General features: G+C 40.3%; 5 protein-coding genes across 6 annotated transcripts in view; 4 read left to right on the top strand and 1 right to left on the bottom strand.

Annotated features, from left to right (window-relative positions):
* Flo2 (Flotillin 2) overlaps window positions 1-10,296 on the bottom strand; it is a 72,834-nt gene extending 62,538 nt beyond the window's left edge. The window contains exon 1 of the mRNA XM_064132324.1: window positions 9,909-10,296. Within this exon, the coding sequence (XP_063988394.1) occupies window positions 9,909-9,957 (49 nt within the window). The 5' untranslated portion in view covers window positions 9,958-10,296. The remainder of the gene's footprint in view (window positions 1-9,908) is intronic.
* On the top strand, window positions 135-2,567 carry LOC135168283 (glucose dehydrogenase [FAD, quinone]-like). Its single transcript, XM_064132311.1, has 2 exons — window positions 135-754; window positions 945-2,567. Exons 1-2 carry the CDS (start codon window positions 220-222, stop codon window positions 2,222-2,224), a joined length of 1,815 nt encoding a protein of 604 aa, XP_063988381.1. The 5' UTR covers window positions 135-219; the 3' UTR covers window positions 2,225-2,567.
* Window positions 3,314-5,805, top strand: LOC135168286 (glucose dehydrogenase [FAD, quinone]-like). Its single transcript, XM_064132317.1, has 2 exons — window positions 3,314-4,196; window positions 4,256-5,805. The coding sequence occupies exons 1-2, from the start codon at window positions 3,665-3,667 to the stop codon at window positions 5,533-5,535; spliced, it is 1,812 nt and encodes a 603-aa protein (XP_063988387.1). The 5' UTR covers window positions 3,314-3,664; the 3' UTR covers window positions 5,536-5,805.
* LOC135168285 (glucose dehydrogenase [FAD, quinone]-like) lies at window positions 5,997-8,185 on the top strand. The gene is made up of 2 exons (XM_064132316.1): window positions 5,997-6,606; window positions 6,677-8,185. The coding sequence occupies exons 1-2, from the start codon at window positions 6,075-6,077 to the stop codon at window positions 7,954-7,956; spliced, it is 1,812 nt and encodes a 603-aa protein (XP_063988386.1). The 5' UTR covers window positions 5,997-6,074; the 3' UTR covers window positions 7,957-8,185.
* Window positions 10,297-10,338: 42 nt separating the features above from the next.
* The window catches only part of LOC135168266 (bromodomain-containing protein homolog), a 3,548-nt gene continuing 436 nt past the window's right edge, over window positions 10,339-13,450 (top strand). The window contains exons 1-2 of one of the 2 annotated variants that reach the window (XM_064132265.1): window positions 10,339-10,782; window positions 10,955-13,407. In XM_064132265.1, the coding sequence (XP_063988335.1) occupies window positions 10,651-10,782; window positions 10,955-13,407 (2,585 nt within the window). In that variant the 5' untranslated portion in view covers window positions 10,339-10,650. Of the gene's footprint in view, window positions 10,783-10,924; window positions 13,408-13,450 lie in introns of both variants that reach the window. The other variant, XM_064132266.1, reaches the window with a different exon arrangement.

Here is a 13,450-nt window from a genome sequence, read left to right as displayed (position 1 = left end):
GACGTAAGCTTAAATAACAAATTATAAATAAAGCGTTATGATGACAATCAATTCCATCACCTGTGTAATGTATTGAATGCATATCAATCAGATAACTTTTTCACACTGAATCTATATAATTCGTCACACAAAAGAAAATTCATATTCGTTTCCACCAGTGAATACTATCCTCAATTTTTAAGTAGTCAATATCCTAGTCAAAATCTGTAAACTTTCGCGATGATGAGAATAACAATACGAATATTAATTCCATTACTGCTGATGGTAAATTCATCAGCAGGAATATATATATTGAATCTTCTCGCTGATTATGGACTGACAGGTCCTTATGGAATGAGAATAGAAAAATTACCAAGATTTGATGACTATGATTTCATCATCGTCGGTTCTGGGCCTGGTGGTGCCCCAGTGGCCAATCGCTTATCAGAAAATAGAAATTGGAAAGTTTTGATTTTGGAAGCTGGTAAACCAGAAGGAATTTTACATCAAATACCGTCAGTTCGTTTTGCAAGATCAGAGTACGACTGGCAATACGTTAGTGAGCCACAAGAAAAAGCCTGTTTAGGATTGATAGATCGTCGGGGTGCATATACACAGGGAAAATCACTGGGTGGTTCGACTTCCATCAATGGTATGGTTTACTCGAGAGGACATAAAATTGATTTTGACCTTTGGGCTAAAGAAGGTAATTATGGTTGGTCCTATGATGAGATACTGCCCTATTTCAAGAAGAGTGAACGAGTTAGACTTCAAGGTATGTGCACAATAAAAAGTTAGACATCAAAATCCTGTTAGTCATTTTTTCAGAAATGTTTATCATATTAAATTTTCATACTATTCACCAGACGCATTTTTACCACAAATTGCAACCCTATTTTTCCTGAAGTTCTGAGAAATTTTTTTTTTCAACAGGGCGATTCATTTATTTATGTATTTTTCTTTAGAGCCCGTGGACAAAGCTTATCGCGGCACAAGGGGATACGTACACGTGCAGAATGCACGATGGCGTACTCCCCTGGCAACAGCTTTCGTTGATTCCGCGAAAGAACTCGGTTACGATGTCATAGACTACAATGGAAAAAGGCAAATTGGATTTTCCTATACCCATTTAACAATGTTCAATGGTTCGCGATGGAGTTCTTCGCGGGCATATCTTCGTGTAAATCGATTGAACTTAGATATCGTGCCAGAAGCAACAGTAACAAAAGTATTGATTGACAAATTCAATCGTGCGTACGGTGTCCAGTTTACAAAAAACAACAAGACATATCGAATTAATGCTAAGAAAGAAGTTATTCTATCAGCTGGTGCAATCAGCACACCCAAACTATTAATGTTATCTGGAGTTGGACCTAAAGAACATCTGAATGAATTGGGAATCAAAGCTATCAAGGATGCTAGAGTTGGATACAATCTATGTGACCATGTGGCATTTGTTGGTCTCACATTTTTGATAAACGACACTGTCAGTTTGAATATTAAAAATATCCAGGGCCCAGAATTTGCTCAACAATATGTTGTCAATGGAACTGGTCCCCAATCTACATCCGGTACAGAAGCACTGGCATTCACTCGCTCAAAATATGCACTGGACGCCCGACCAGATATGGAATTATTTTTTATACCAGCAGCAATGCACGTGGACAATGATAAAGGTTTTCGTATTGTTCGTCGTGTTACCCAAGAAATTTATGACAAAGTTTGGAAGCCCCTCGAAGGCCAAGATGCCTGGACGATCATGCCCGTACTACAGCTGTCTCAAAGCAAAGGACGGATTCGACTTAACTCAACTAATATCGATGATCATCCCTTAATCAATCCCAACTTACTAGACGATCCAATCGACCTAAAAATTCTTGTAGAAGGTATTAAACAGTCAATAGCAATATCGAAATCCAAAGCGTTCCAACGATATGGCACTAGACTACATGAAATCAAAATTCCTGGATGTGAAAATTTGGAATTTAACTCCGATGATTACTGGCAGTGCGCAGTTAAATATTTAACAATTCCCTATCTTCATGAAGTTGGTACTGCCAAAATGGGACCATCCACAGATCCCACTGCTGTCGTTGATCCTGAATTGAGGGTTTATGGAATAAAAGGTTTGAGAGTTATCGATGCTTCTATAATGCCGGAGGAACCAGTGGGTCATCTGATGGCAACAATTTACATGATCGCCGAAAAAGGTGCTGATATGATCAAACGTACATGGTCAACGTAGCAAACACTATCAAATTCTAATTTCTCATTGTAATCCAATAAATAAAAATACATAATCGACAAATATATCCATATAGTACCCTGAGATATAATTTCTAATTGCTATTATCGGCGTCACTCCATCCATGATTAAAACTCGGAATTTTATCGAACGGATGAGTGTACGATCCGCTGAGGAACAACAACAATGTGTACTCATTATCTGGCGGTACAGGATGCAATTACATTGTCGATAAAGTCGTAAATTTCAAGTGTAAATATAATAAATAAATATTATATTTGCAGAATCTGAGACACGAGTCCAAACAATGAATGATAAATAAAATACGATGATGTACCTTCAATCACTTGTGTAATTTTTTAAATCCACACCGATTTGATAATTTTTTCACGTGGAGTCTATATAACTCGTCAAGAACAGTATAATGCGTATTCGATTTCACGAGTGAATCTTAGACTCACTTTCCAAGTGTTCAATTTCTCATATTAATTTTTTTTAAGAGTGTAAAACTTCATGACAATGTGAGCAACATTACGAATATTGATTCCCCTATTGCTGATGATAAATTCATCAGCAGGAATATCCTTGTAGAAGGAGTTAAAGCCTCAATAGCAATATCCCAAGCTAAAGCTTTTCAACAATACGGGAGTACTCTACATGATATAAAAATTCCTGGATGTGAGAATTTAGATTTTGCGTCGGACGATTACTGGCAATGTGTAGGTAAACATTTAACAATTCCCCTCCTTCATCCAGTCGGCACAGCTAAAATGGGCCCATCCACAGACCCTACAGCTGTCGTCGACCCTGAGTTGAGAGTATATGGAGTCAAAGGTTTGAGGGTTATCGATGGATCTCTAATGCCAGATGTTCCAGTGGGTCATTTAGCCGCAACAATTTACATGATCGCAGAAAAAGGTGCTGATATGATCAAAAGGACATGGTGTACTTGACAAATTCCGCGTAAACTATTCCCTCCCCCATAATCAATCAAATTTCCTACTCTTCGATGATTTTTGTGTGATTATTTGTAATCTAATTATATAGGACCTTCAATTATAGCTTCTAGTTACCGATATGTTCATTAGTTCAAAATGAAAGCTAATAATCTCCTCGAAACAGCTAGTTTCATTCGATTATGGAATTTTAAGTAAAAAAGTGAATTTCGAATGTAGATGAATATTATTTTTCGCTGGACTGCAGACACAAGCCTAAATAACGAATTATAAATAAAGCGGGATGATAAAAATACATACATTCACCTGTACAATTTATCGAGTGCATATGGATCTGATAACTCTTTCCAGTGAATCTATATAACCTGTCACGTAAAGTTCAATCCGTATTCGATCCCATAAGGCAGTATTAGATTTATTTTTCAAGTATTCACTATCGCACTCAACCTTTTGTGTTATTATCGAGGTGTAAAATTTTACGAGTATGAGAGCAACATTAAAAATATTAATTCCACTACTGTTGATGATAAATTCATCATCAGGAATATATATATTGAATCTCCTCGCTGATTATGGACTAACAGGCTCATATGGAATGAGAATCGAAAAATTACCAAGATTCGATGAATATGATTTCATAATTGTGGGTTCTGGGCCTGGTGGTGCCCCAGTAGCCAATCGTCTATCAGAAAATAAAAATTGGAAGATTTTGCTATTGGAAGCTGGTAAACCCGAAGGTCTTTTGCATCAAATTCCGTCAGTATCATTTTTAAAATCGGAATACGACTGGCAATACCTTACGGTACCTCAGAAAAAAGGTGCCTTAGGGTTGATAGATCGACGTGGTTCCTATCCACAGGGAAAATCACTGGGTGGTTCAACATCGATAAATGGTATGGTTTACTCTAGAGGAAATAAAATTGATTTTGATGTTTGGGCTAAGCAAGGAAATTATGGTTGGTCCTACGATGAGATACTACCGTATTTCAAGAAGAGTGAACGAGCTAGACTTGAAGGTACGTTGAACTTTTAATTAAGAGAACAGTTCATTGACATGTGCTCTATTTTTCTTCAGAACCAGTGGATCAATCTTATCACGGCAAGAATGGATATGTGCATGTGCAAAATGGACCGTGGCGCACCCCACTATCAACCGCATTTCTAGATTCCGGAAAGGAACTGGGATATGACATTATAGACTACAATGGTAGACACCAGGTTGGATTCTCCTATTTTCATTTGACAATTTTGAATGGTTCACGCTGCAGTGCTTCAAGATCATATCTTCGAGTAAATCGATTGAACCTGGATATCGTACCGGAAGCAACTGTTACAAAAGTATTAATTGACCAAGACAATCGTGCCTATGGTGTCCAGTTTATAAAAAACAACGTGACCTATCGAATCAATGCCAGCAAAGAGGTGATTTTGTCTGCTGGTACGATCAAAACACCTCAATTACTGATGCTATCCGGAATAGGGCCCAAAAAGCAGCTCAACGAATTAGGAATTAAAGTCGTGAAGAACGCTGAAGTTGGATCTAATTTCTGCGATCATGTAGCTTTCCTTGGACTCACATTTTTAATAAACAAAAACGTAAGTTTACTTGTTAAAAATACACGAACCCCAGATGCTGCCATAAAATATGCGATAAACGGAACTGGGCCGCATTCTACATCGGGTGCCGAAGCAGGAGCATTTGTCCGTACAAAATATGCAGTTGATGCTAGACCAGATGTGGAATTAATGTTTTTTGCCGCAGCACTGCACGCGGATAATGATGAAGGGCTCCGTGAATCACGTTACGTTAGTCAAAACAATTATGACACGGTTTGGGAGCCCATTGAGGGACAAGATGCCTGGATGATCGTACCAGTTGTTCAACTACCTCGTAGCAAAGGATGGATCATCCTCAATTCAACAAATATTGATGATCATCCTCTAATCAACCCCAACTTCTTGGACGATCCATACGATCAGAAAATTCTCGTTGAGGCTATTAAAATCTGCATAGAACTATCTAAAACCAAAGCCTTCCAACACTATGGCAGTAAACTACATGATATCAAGATTCCAGGGTGTGAGAGCTTCGTATTTGCCTCAGATAGTTATTGGAATTGCGCAGTTAAATATTTATCAGCTCCCTTCCTTCATCATGTTGGTACTGCCAAGATGGGCCCTACCACCGACCCCACTGCTGTCGTTGACCCTGAGTTGAGAGTGTATGGAGTAAAAAATCTGAGGGTTATCGATGGATCAATAATGCCAGATGTACCAGTGGGCCATTCAGCAGCAACAATTTACATGATCGGTGAAAAAGGTGCTGATATGATCAAAAGGACATGGTCTACTTGAAAAATCCAACATCAACTAGTTATCCTCCTAATGACGAATAAACCTTAACTGTATTTGTTATCTCATAAATAAAAATGAGGAACTGAAAGATCTATTTGGAAAAATATACCTGACAGGTCGATAAATTTTCGCAAACGATTGGACTATTTTTACTGAACAGTCGAAAAGTTTTATCCAGCATTATCGTAATTACCCCCAAATAATTAAGACTAAATGCGATTGTCAAACGGTTGGGTTATTTCTGTCGAGCTTTGCTGTCCATGTATTCATATCCAAAAATGATATTCGTTATTTTCAATACACAGCAAATACAGGCTTGAACAATAAATGACAATAAATTGCGATAATAAATAAACGTAGGATCACCTGGATAATTGATTATATCGCGATAATTTCTTTACACCACAGCTATATATTTCATCACATGATACAAAATCCGTACTAATCAGATTCCGGGATGATCGAGTTATAGACAACCGAGATTCTCCTAAATTCCAAGTCACCAAGTGGTTTTGTATCTCCAACTGATTTTCTAAAAGATGAGAACCCTAGCTGGAACTCTCGCTGCCCTACTGCTGATAGTAAATTCATCAGCAGCAATACATATTCTAAGATTGCTCGCCGATTACGGTCTCACCAACACTTACGGAATTAAAACCGAACAATTACCAAGATTCACGGATTATGATTTCGTTATCGTTGGCGCCGGTCCTGGTGGTTCAACACTAGCCAATCGTCTATCAGAGAATCAAAACTGGAGAATTCTACTCCTAGAAGCCGGTAAACAGGAGGGAATTTTGAATCAAATACCGATGTTGTCATTCATAAATTCCGAGTACGATTGGCGATACAATTCTGAACCTCAGAAAAAGGCATGTCTAGGGCTATCAGATCGACGATGTCCCATACCCAAAGGAAAATCATTAGGTGGTACCACTACCATAAATGGCATGGTTTACTCGAGAGGACATAAATTGGATTTTGATATTTGGGCAGCACAGGGTAATTATGGTTGGTCATATGACGAAGTTCTACCCTATTTCAAGAAGAGCGAACGTGCGAATCTCAACGGTATGTAACACATTCTCATATTCATATTAATCGATTGATAAAAATTATGATGATTTGTCTGATTCCCCAGAACCGGTGGATGAATCCTACCACGGTAAAGATGGAAATGTTCATGTGCAAAATGCTCCATGGCGCACCCCTCTCACAGGAGCCTTTTTAGAAGCAGGAAGACAACTAGGATACAACATTATCGATTACAATGGACAACGACAGGTTGGATTTTCGGACAGTCAATTGACAATGTTGAATGGTACACGCTGTAGCGCATCAAAAGCTTATCTACGAATAAGTCGGCCAAATCTGGATATTGTGACGGAGGCAACAGTATCGAGAATATTAATTAACGACAATAATCATGCATACGGTGTGGAGTTTATAAAAAATAATCAATCATATAGAATTAATGCTAGCAAAGAGGTCATATTGTCAGCCGGCACAATCAACACACCAAAAATACTAATGCTCTCTGGAATTGGACCTAAAGAACACCTGGAGGAATTGGGAATCAAAGTTCGAAAGGATTCTAAAGTTGGATATAATGTTTGTGATCATGTAGCTTTTGCTGGTCTCACATTCTTAGTGAACCAAAGTGTTGGCTTAACTGCTGATAATATACACACACAAAGAGCTGTACTCCAATATGCTATTAATGGAACTGGGCCATATTCTACAACAGGTCCTGCGGGAGTAGCATTCGTTCGCACAAAATATGCAATTGATGCTCGACCAGATCTTGAATTAATTTTTCGTCCAGGAACTTTCAACAGTGACAACGAGGGAGCTTTTGCGAAAGCACGACGTCTCACGCAGGAAGTTTATGACAGAATTTGGAAACCTATCGTAGGTCAGCATACCTGGACAATTTGGCCAGGTGTACAACTTGCTCACAGTAAAGGACGTATCAAATTGAGATCAAAAAATGTCGAAGATCGGCCAATAATTGATCCTAATCTCTTAGATGATCCGCTCGATGTGGAAATTCTGGTTGAAGGAGTTAAACTCGCCATAGAATTATCAAAATCCGAGGCTTTTCAGAAATATGGCAGTCAACTCCATGATGTCAAAATACCTGGATGTGAGTCATTAGAATTTGCCTCTGATGATTACTGGCGTTGCGCCATTCGACATCTCACCACTACTTTTAATCATGAAATGGGGACAGCAAAAATGGGCCCAACAAGAGACTCTTCAGCTGTAGTTGATCCTGAGTTACGAGTTCATGGAGTTGGAAGATTGAGGGTAATCGATGCTTCAATCATGCCAGAAATACCAGTGGGCCATTTGTCGGCTACAACTTACATGATCGCCGAGAAAGGTGCTGATATGATTAAAAAATCATGGACACGTTAACAACCCCTCAAACACAACCCATAGTTGTCCAGTTTGATTCTACTTGAAAATACCTAGATATATAATAACTCCAAATGTTGGAATTTAAGTTTCAGTCACGCGCAATCTCCGGTAAATCAATAATATTCGTCATTGCGATTTGTTTATTTTTCTAAAATCGCAGACATAAACCCAAATAAAAAGTTGTAAATGAGATGTGATAATAAAACTGCACAAATCACCTGTGTAATTGATGATACGTATATTGAACTAACAATAACATCCAATCAGTATCACTGCGATTCAAAAAAATGTCGAAAAACCAAGAGCTGTACTTCAATATACGTTCAAAGAAACTAGACCCTATCCTACATCCAATACTAATGAGGGAGTTTCCTTAATTAGTACGAGATATGCCCATGAAGGGCCAATACAAGATGATTGGGCAATTTGACCCGCTCTGCAACTTCCTCGGAGTAAGAGACCATTAAATGGAGGTCAACTAATGTAGATCATGACCCTTTAATTGACCCCAATCTCATCGACAATCCAATCGATCTGAAAACTCTGGTTGATTCTGCTAAAATAGCGAGAAGATTATTCAACTTCAAACCTTTTCAACGATATATCACTAAACTACACGATCCGAAAAATCCTGAATGTGAATCATTTCAATTCAACACTGATGATTACTGGTGTTGCGCAATCAAACAAGTAACAATTGCCTTCAATCATGACGTGGGTACTGTTAAAATGACACCGTCTACAGCTTCATCTATTGTAGTATGGAATTGAAGGATTGAGAATCATTGATGCATCAATGACGCCGGATATTAAAAAATCCTGATAAGATCGAACAATAATCGATGACTCTAATGACCTTCTGTTTAATTTTTTTTCAAGCTTTGGGATTATTAAGCATTAATAAAATTGGAGTTATCCAAATTCCATACTTGGAAAAGGCGATAATTTGATTAAAAAATCATGGAAATTAAATTAATGGAACCTCTGAACTATTCTATAGCTCTGGTCCAAACTATTAAACTGATATTAATTATTTAAGTGCAACGTTAGGCATTAATATTGTATAAATTCCTCAATATGTCTTCTATCTTTCCTCCAACAATGATTGGAATTACGTTATCTAAGATCTCGGAATAATTACTATTAAAACGAATTTTCTCTACAGTATGTACTATTTTCCTCATTCGTTCAACCTGTGCATCCTCAATCTCATTAATTCTAATAAATAAATAAATAAATAAATAAGAGTCGGAATATGAGTCATTAAAATTCTATTCCCATATTTACTACTGTTACGTAATGCAATTTGTAACAACAAGCTCTAATCGTCACATGATGGGTTCAATAAAAATATGGTTTTTCGCAGCATTATCTCCTGTTATTGACTCTGCACTACGAAGGCCCTATTTACAGAAAACAATTAACGTGACCCCGAAAAAGAGTCCGACCTAATAGAAAAGACTATTAAAGGCTCAATAACACCCCGCAATTATCCCCTCTCCCCATGTTCCCGAAAGTGTAATAAATTTTAAAATTAACCACTGAAAACATCACTACCGGACGGTCTATGTTATTCATGATTCCATCCACATCGTACACCGAGTTTATCAATGTAGGAATGCTGTATGACTCATCAGCACCAAAAGTCATGCATCAGCAGGAAAATAGTGATACTGATAAAGAAAACAACGTTATATAAAGCAACCAGCTCGTCTATAAATTCACATGCAGTAAAATGCAAAGCCCCCAGAAACCCTTTTTCCCTGAATACCGGTGAGAAATTCCCATGATAACCTCGAATTATGACATCGCTCTTATCAGTACCCTCGCTTCCCCAGCGCACCAATTGTCAATACCGAGGGAATTCAAAAATCCATGACGCAAAATAAACAAACATTGAGAAAAAAACAATCATGCACAATTTGTCGTTAGCAAATAAATAAATGTACCTGATACAACAAGAGCCTCATTTGGACCGCAAGTGTGTACGTTTCCCATGATAAACGGAGATAAATGTTATCCTTACACTGTTGTTCCTTGAATGGAACAAAAAATTATAACTACACAAGATTCACGGGACCCGAACTAATGACGGAATTAAGATTCTTTTTGTTGTCACTGATGAGATGTAATTCCCATGTGAAATCGAACGGCTAAACTATAACCCGCGTACACGATGTAAACTACGTCAAAACCTTCACTTTTTATTTTTGTACACTCTTTTTTTCTCTTTTTCGTCGTGAATGCCGAATCACCGCGGAAATATTACCCGAAAGCCACTGCCCAAACCCCCAAACACAAGGAGCACGCACAGCGACGCCATGAATGCACACACAACTGGGGAGTGCAGTACTGCCAACGCTGGGAAAACAAAATGGCGCGATGATGGCGCCAGTTCCGGTTTGTTTGGATGTTTGGAATATTTTCAGAGGGCATCTTACAACCTGTAAGGTTATATTTCACTGTTCAATATCATAACATAACGTTGTTTATCTCTTAAAAATATAAAACACTAGTGAAATTATTTGAGAAACTGGGTTTCTGGAGAGAGTTGATGGAAAAGTATGTGTGTAATGTGGAAAATGGTGTATTAACGGATGTTTTTGGAGATTGTGGATGCACCATTGGATCACCTGTCCTACTGTTTCCACGTAATGCACTCGATTGTTTGGTAGTTCGGGGTATTGCAAGATGAACAAAAGTAGCATGAATACCCCACAATCGAACAAAAAGAAGAGGAGCAGGATGGGAGTGAAGAATGATACGACTGCTGCGGCTAATCAGGAAGTTCTCAGTCCCCAGGAAGCCACACGTTTTGTTCTGGTAACATTAAACCGTTGACTTGTAAATATTCACTGTAATTTATTGAATGTTGTGGGCTCGATCTGCAGTAGTTCGATTTCACGATATTTCATGAATTTTTAAGGTACTTTTTCAAGCTTGACAAACAAGACTTTTTATTCAGATCTTATTATTGGAATTTCGTCGTTCTTAGATGAATCCTCTGGGCGACGACCTAGGGAAAACCTACAAAATCTCCATAAACAACGGTATTCCAATAGCATCAATAGATGACTTTGACATGGATGACAAGAAGCTACTGTCTCAGACTCTTGAGAAAGAGAAAGAGGACAAAGCAATCCTGAGTACGCTACCAGTAGCAGTGGTGAAGGAACTGGAGGGTTATGAGGACCAAATTGGCGAGGCAGAGCCCCTGCCAAATTCTTATGTAAGATTTATGGAGAGGAGTGGAGAGGAACTGGATGGCGAAGTTGAGTACGACCTGGATGAAGAGGATTCCGCCTGGTTGGCAGTTGTCAATGAACGAAGAACCTCGTCGGGTCTACCTCCAATGGAGCCAGATACCTTCGAACTTCTGATGGATAGGTTGGAAAAAGAGTCATATTTTCAACAGCAGAGCAATGGCGGTGGTGGTATAGCTGCTGATGAAGATGCTGTTTGCTGCATCTGCATGGATGGAGAGTGCCAGAACAGCAACGCCATATTATTCTGTGACATGTGTAATCTGGCTGTCCATCAGGATTGCTACGGGGTGCCTTATATTCCAGAGGGTCAATGGCTTTGCAGGCGATGCCTCCAGAGCCCCTCCAGGGCGGTAGATTGCGTTCTGTGTCCAAATCGTGGTGGAGCATTCAAGCAAACCGATCGTCCAGCAACCTGGGCACACGTAGTCTGCGCTCTCTGGATACCAGAAGTTCGTTTTGCCAATACAGTGTTCCTCGAGCCCATCGACAGCATCGAGAGCATACCTGCGGCCAGGTGGAGGCTTGCTTGCTGTGTCTGCAAGAGAAGAAGTGCCGGTGCCTGTATCCAGTGTCACAAGAGCAATTGTTATGCTGCCTTTCATGTGACTTGTGCCCAGCAGGCAGGTTTGTGCATGAGAATGAGAACTGTACAGCCGGCCAATGGGGAGCCCATGCTGGTGCAGAAGACTGCTTACTGCGAAGCACACACACCGCAGGATTTCCAACCCTCCACCAATCCTGCTGAAGCTAGAAGACGGGCTATTGCGAATAAAAAGACGTCTTCAGCACCGGTTATATCCATTCCCACTATTCCCCCAGAGAGGATTAGAGAAATTGCAAGCCTCGCGGAAGGTCTTCCCAAGCGAAGTCAGCTCATCCAGCGCCTGATAGCCTACTGGACCCTAAAACGTCAGCACAGAAACGGCGTTCCCCTCCTTCGCCGTCTCCAGAGTTCCCATCCTCATGGCAGGCCACCACCCTTGGGCGGTCATTCACCCGCTCCCGATGGTGAACTCCGGGGTGAGCTCTATCGTCAGCTAAAATACTGGCAGTGCCTGCGCCAAGATCTGGAACGAGCGAGATTGCTGTGCGAGCTCGTTCGTAAACGTGAGAAACTCAAGAAAGAACTCTTTAAAGTGAAGGAAAAGTGCCTGTGGTTTGAGCTCAGACCCCTGGAGAGTGTTCTCCAGACATTGTTGGAAGCTATCAAAGCTAAGGACACTAACGACGTCTTTGGACAGCCCGTCAATATCAGCGAAGTGCCGGATTATTTGGAAATTGTCTCCCAGCCGATGGATCTGTCGACAATGGAGACGAAAATTGAGAAACAAGAGTACAATAGTCTCTCTGATTTCCAGAGTGACTTTACCCTCATGGTGAACAACTGTCTCGCCTACAATCGCAAGGACACAATGTTCTACAGAGCTGGACTCAAAATGCGAGAGCAGGGGGGAGCACTTATTGATCAGGTTCGCAAAGATTACCCTGAACTCGACCCTCATCCTCCTGCTGGTAATCCACCGGAACCAGTAACGAAATCGAGGAAACGAGAACGAGTGAGTAGAAGTCGAACGGAGTCTGAGAGTCAGAGTGGAGAGAAGGAAATTGTCGGGGTAAATCGAAGAACAGCTGTTTTATTCACGAGAAAGGCCAAGGCGAGAGCCAGCAAAGGGGGACACACACCTGTTAGTGAGGAGGTCAAGAAGCAGACCGACAGCTTCAGGGTCTACAGGAGTGGCAATATGGACAGTGATATTGGAGAGGGAGATAGTCAGTCCTCGAGCTGCAGCAGCTGTTCCACGAGTAGATCGACAACACCTGAACCTGATGAAGAGGAGGATGAGGAGGAGGAAAGTGGTGAGCAGCAGGAGGAGGAGGACGATGATGAGGAGGATGACGAAGAGGAGGAGGACAGTGAACCTCCGCCTTCTCCGAAGAAGACTAAGGACAACGAGAAGATCAAAGTTAAGAGTGAGGGTCGTCTGGATGCACTGACACTCGTCTGGGCCAAGTGTCGGGGCTATCCCTGGTATCCTGCCTTGATCATTGACCCTAACACTCCGAGAGGGACTGTTCATAAAGGCGTACCAATTCCAGCGCCCCCAGATGATGTTCTCGCACTTGCAGTTAATTATAAGGATCCGGTGCATCTTGTTCTGTTTTTCGATACCAAGAGAACATGGTGAGTCAGCTTCGTGGATTTTTTAATTTCTTCCGGAGTTTGA

Source organism: Diachasmimorpha longicaudata, chromosome 13, assembly GCF_034640455.1.
Source record: "Diachasmimorpha longicaudata isolate KC_UGA_2023 chromosome 13, iyDiaLong2, whole genome shotgun sequence".
NCBI lineage: Eukaryota > Metazoa > Arthropoda > Insecta > Hymenoptera > Braconidae > Diachasmimorpha > Diachasmimorpha longicaudata.
The sequence above is the reverse complement of the archived record's forward strand: the minus strand, read 5'-3'. Positions and strand labels throughout refer to the sequence as shown.

Coding starts and splice junctions, on each gene's coding strand:
- LOC135168286 (XM_064132317.1), top strand. CDS start 3,665: ATGAGAGCAACATTAAAAATATTAATTCCACTACTGTTGATGATAAAT. Junction 4,197..4,255: donor TGAACGAGCTAGACTTGAAG/GTACGTTGAACT, acceptor ATTTTTCTTCAG/AACCAGTGGATCAATCTTAT.
- LOC135168285 (XM_064132316.1), top strand. CDS start 6,075: ATGAGAACCCTAGCTGGAACTCTCGCTGCCCTACTGCTGATAGTAAAT. Junction 6,607..6,676: donor CGAACGTGCGAATCTCAACG/GTATGTAACACA, acceptor CTGATTCCCCAG/AACCGGTGGATGAATCCTAC.
- LOC135168283 (XM_064132311.1), top strand. CDS start 220: ATGATGAGAATAACAATACGAATATTAATTCCATTACTGCTGATGGTA. Junction 755..944: donor TGAACGAGTTAGACTTCAAG/GTATGTGCACAA, acceptor ATTTTTCTTTAG/AGCCCGTGGACAAAGCTTAT.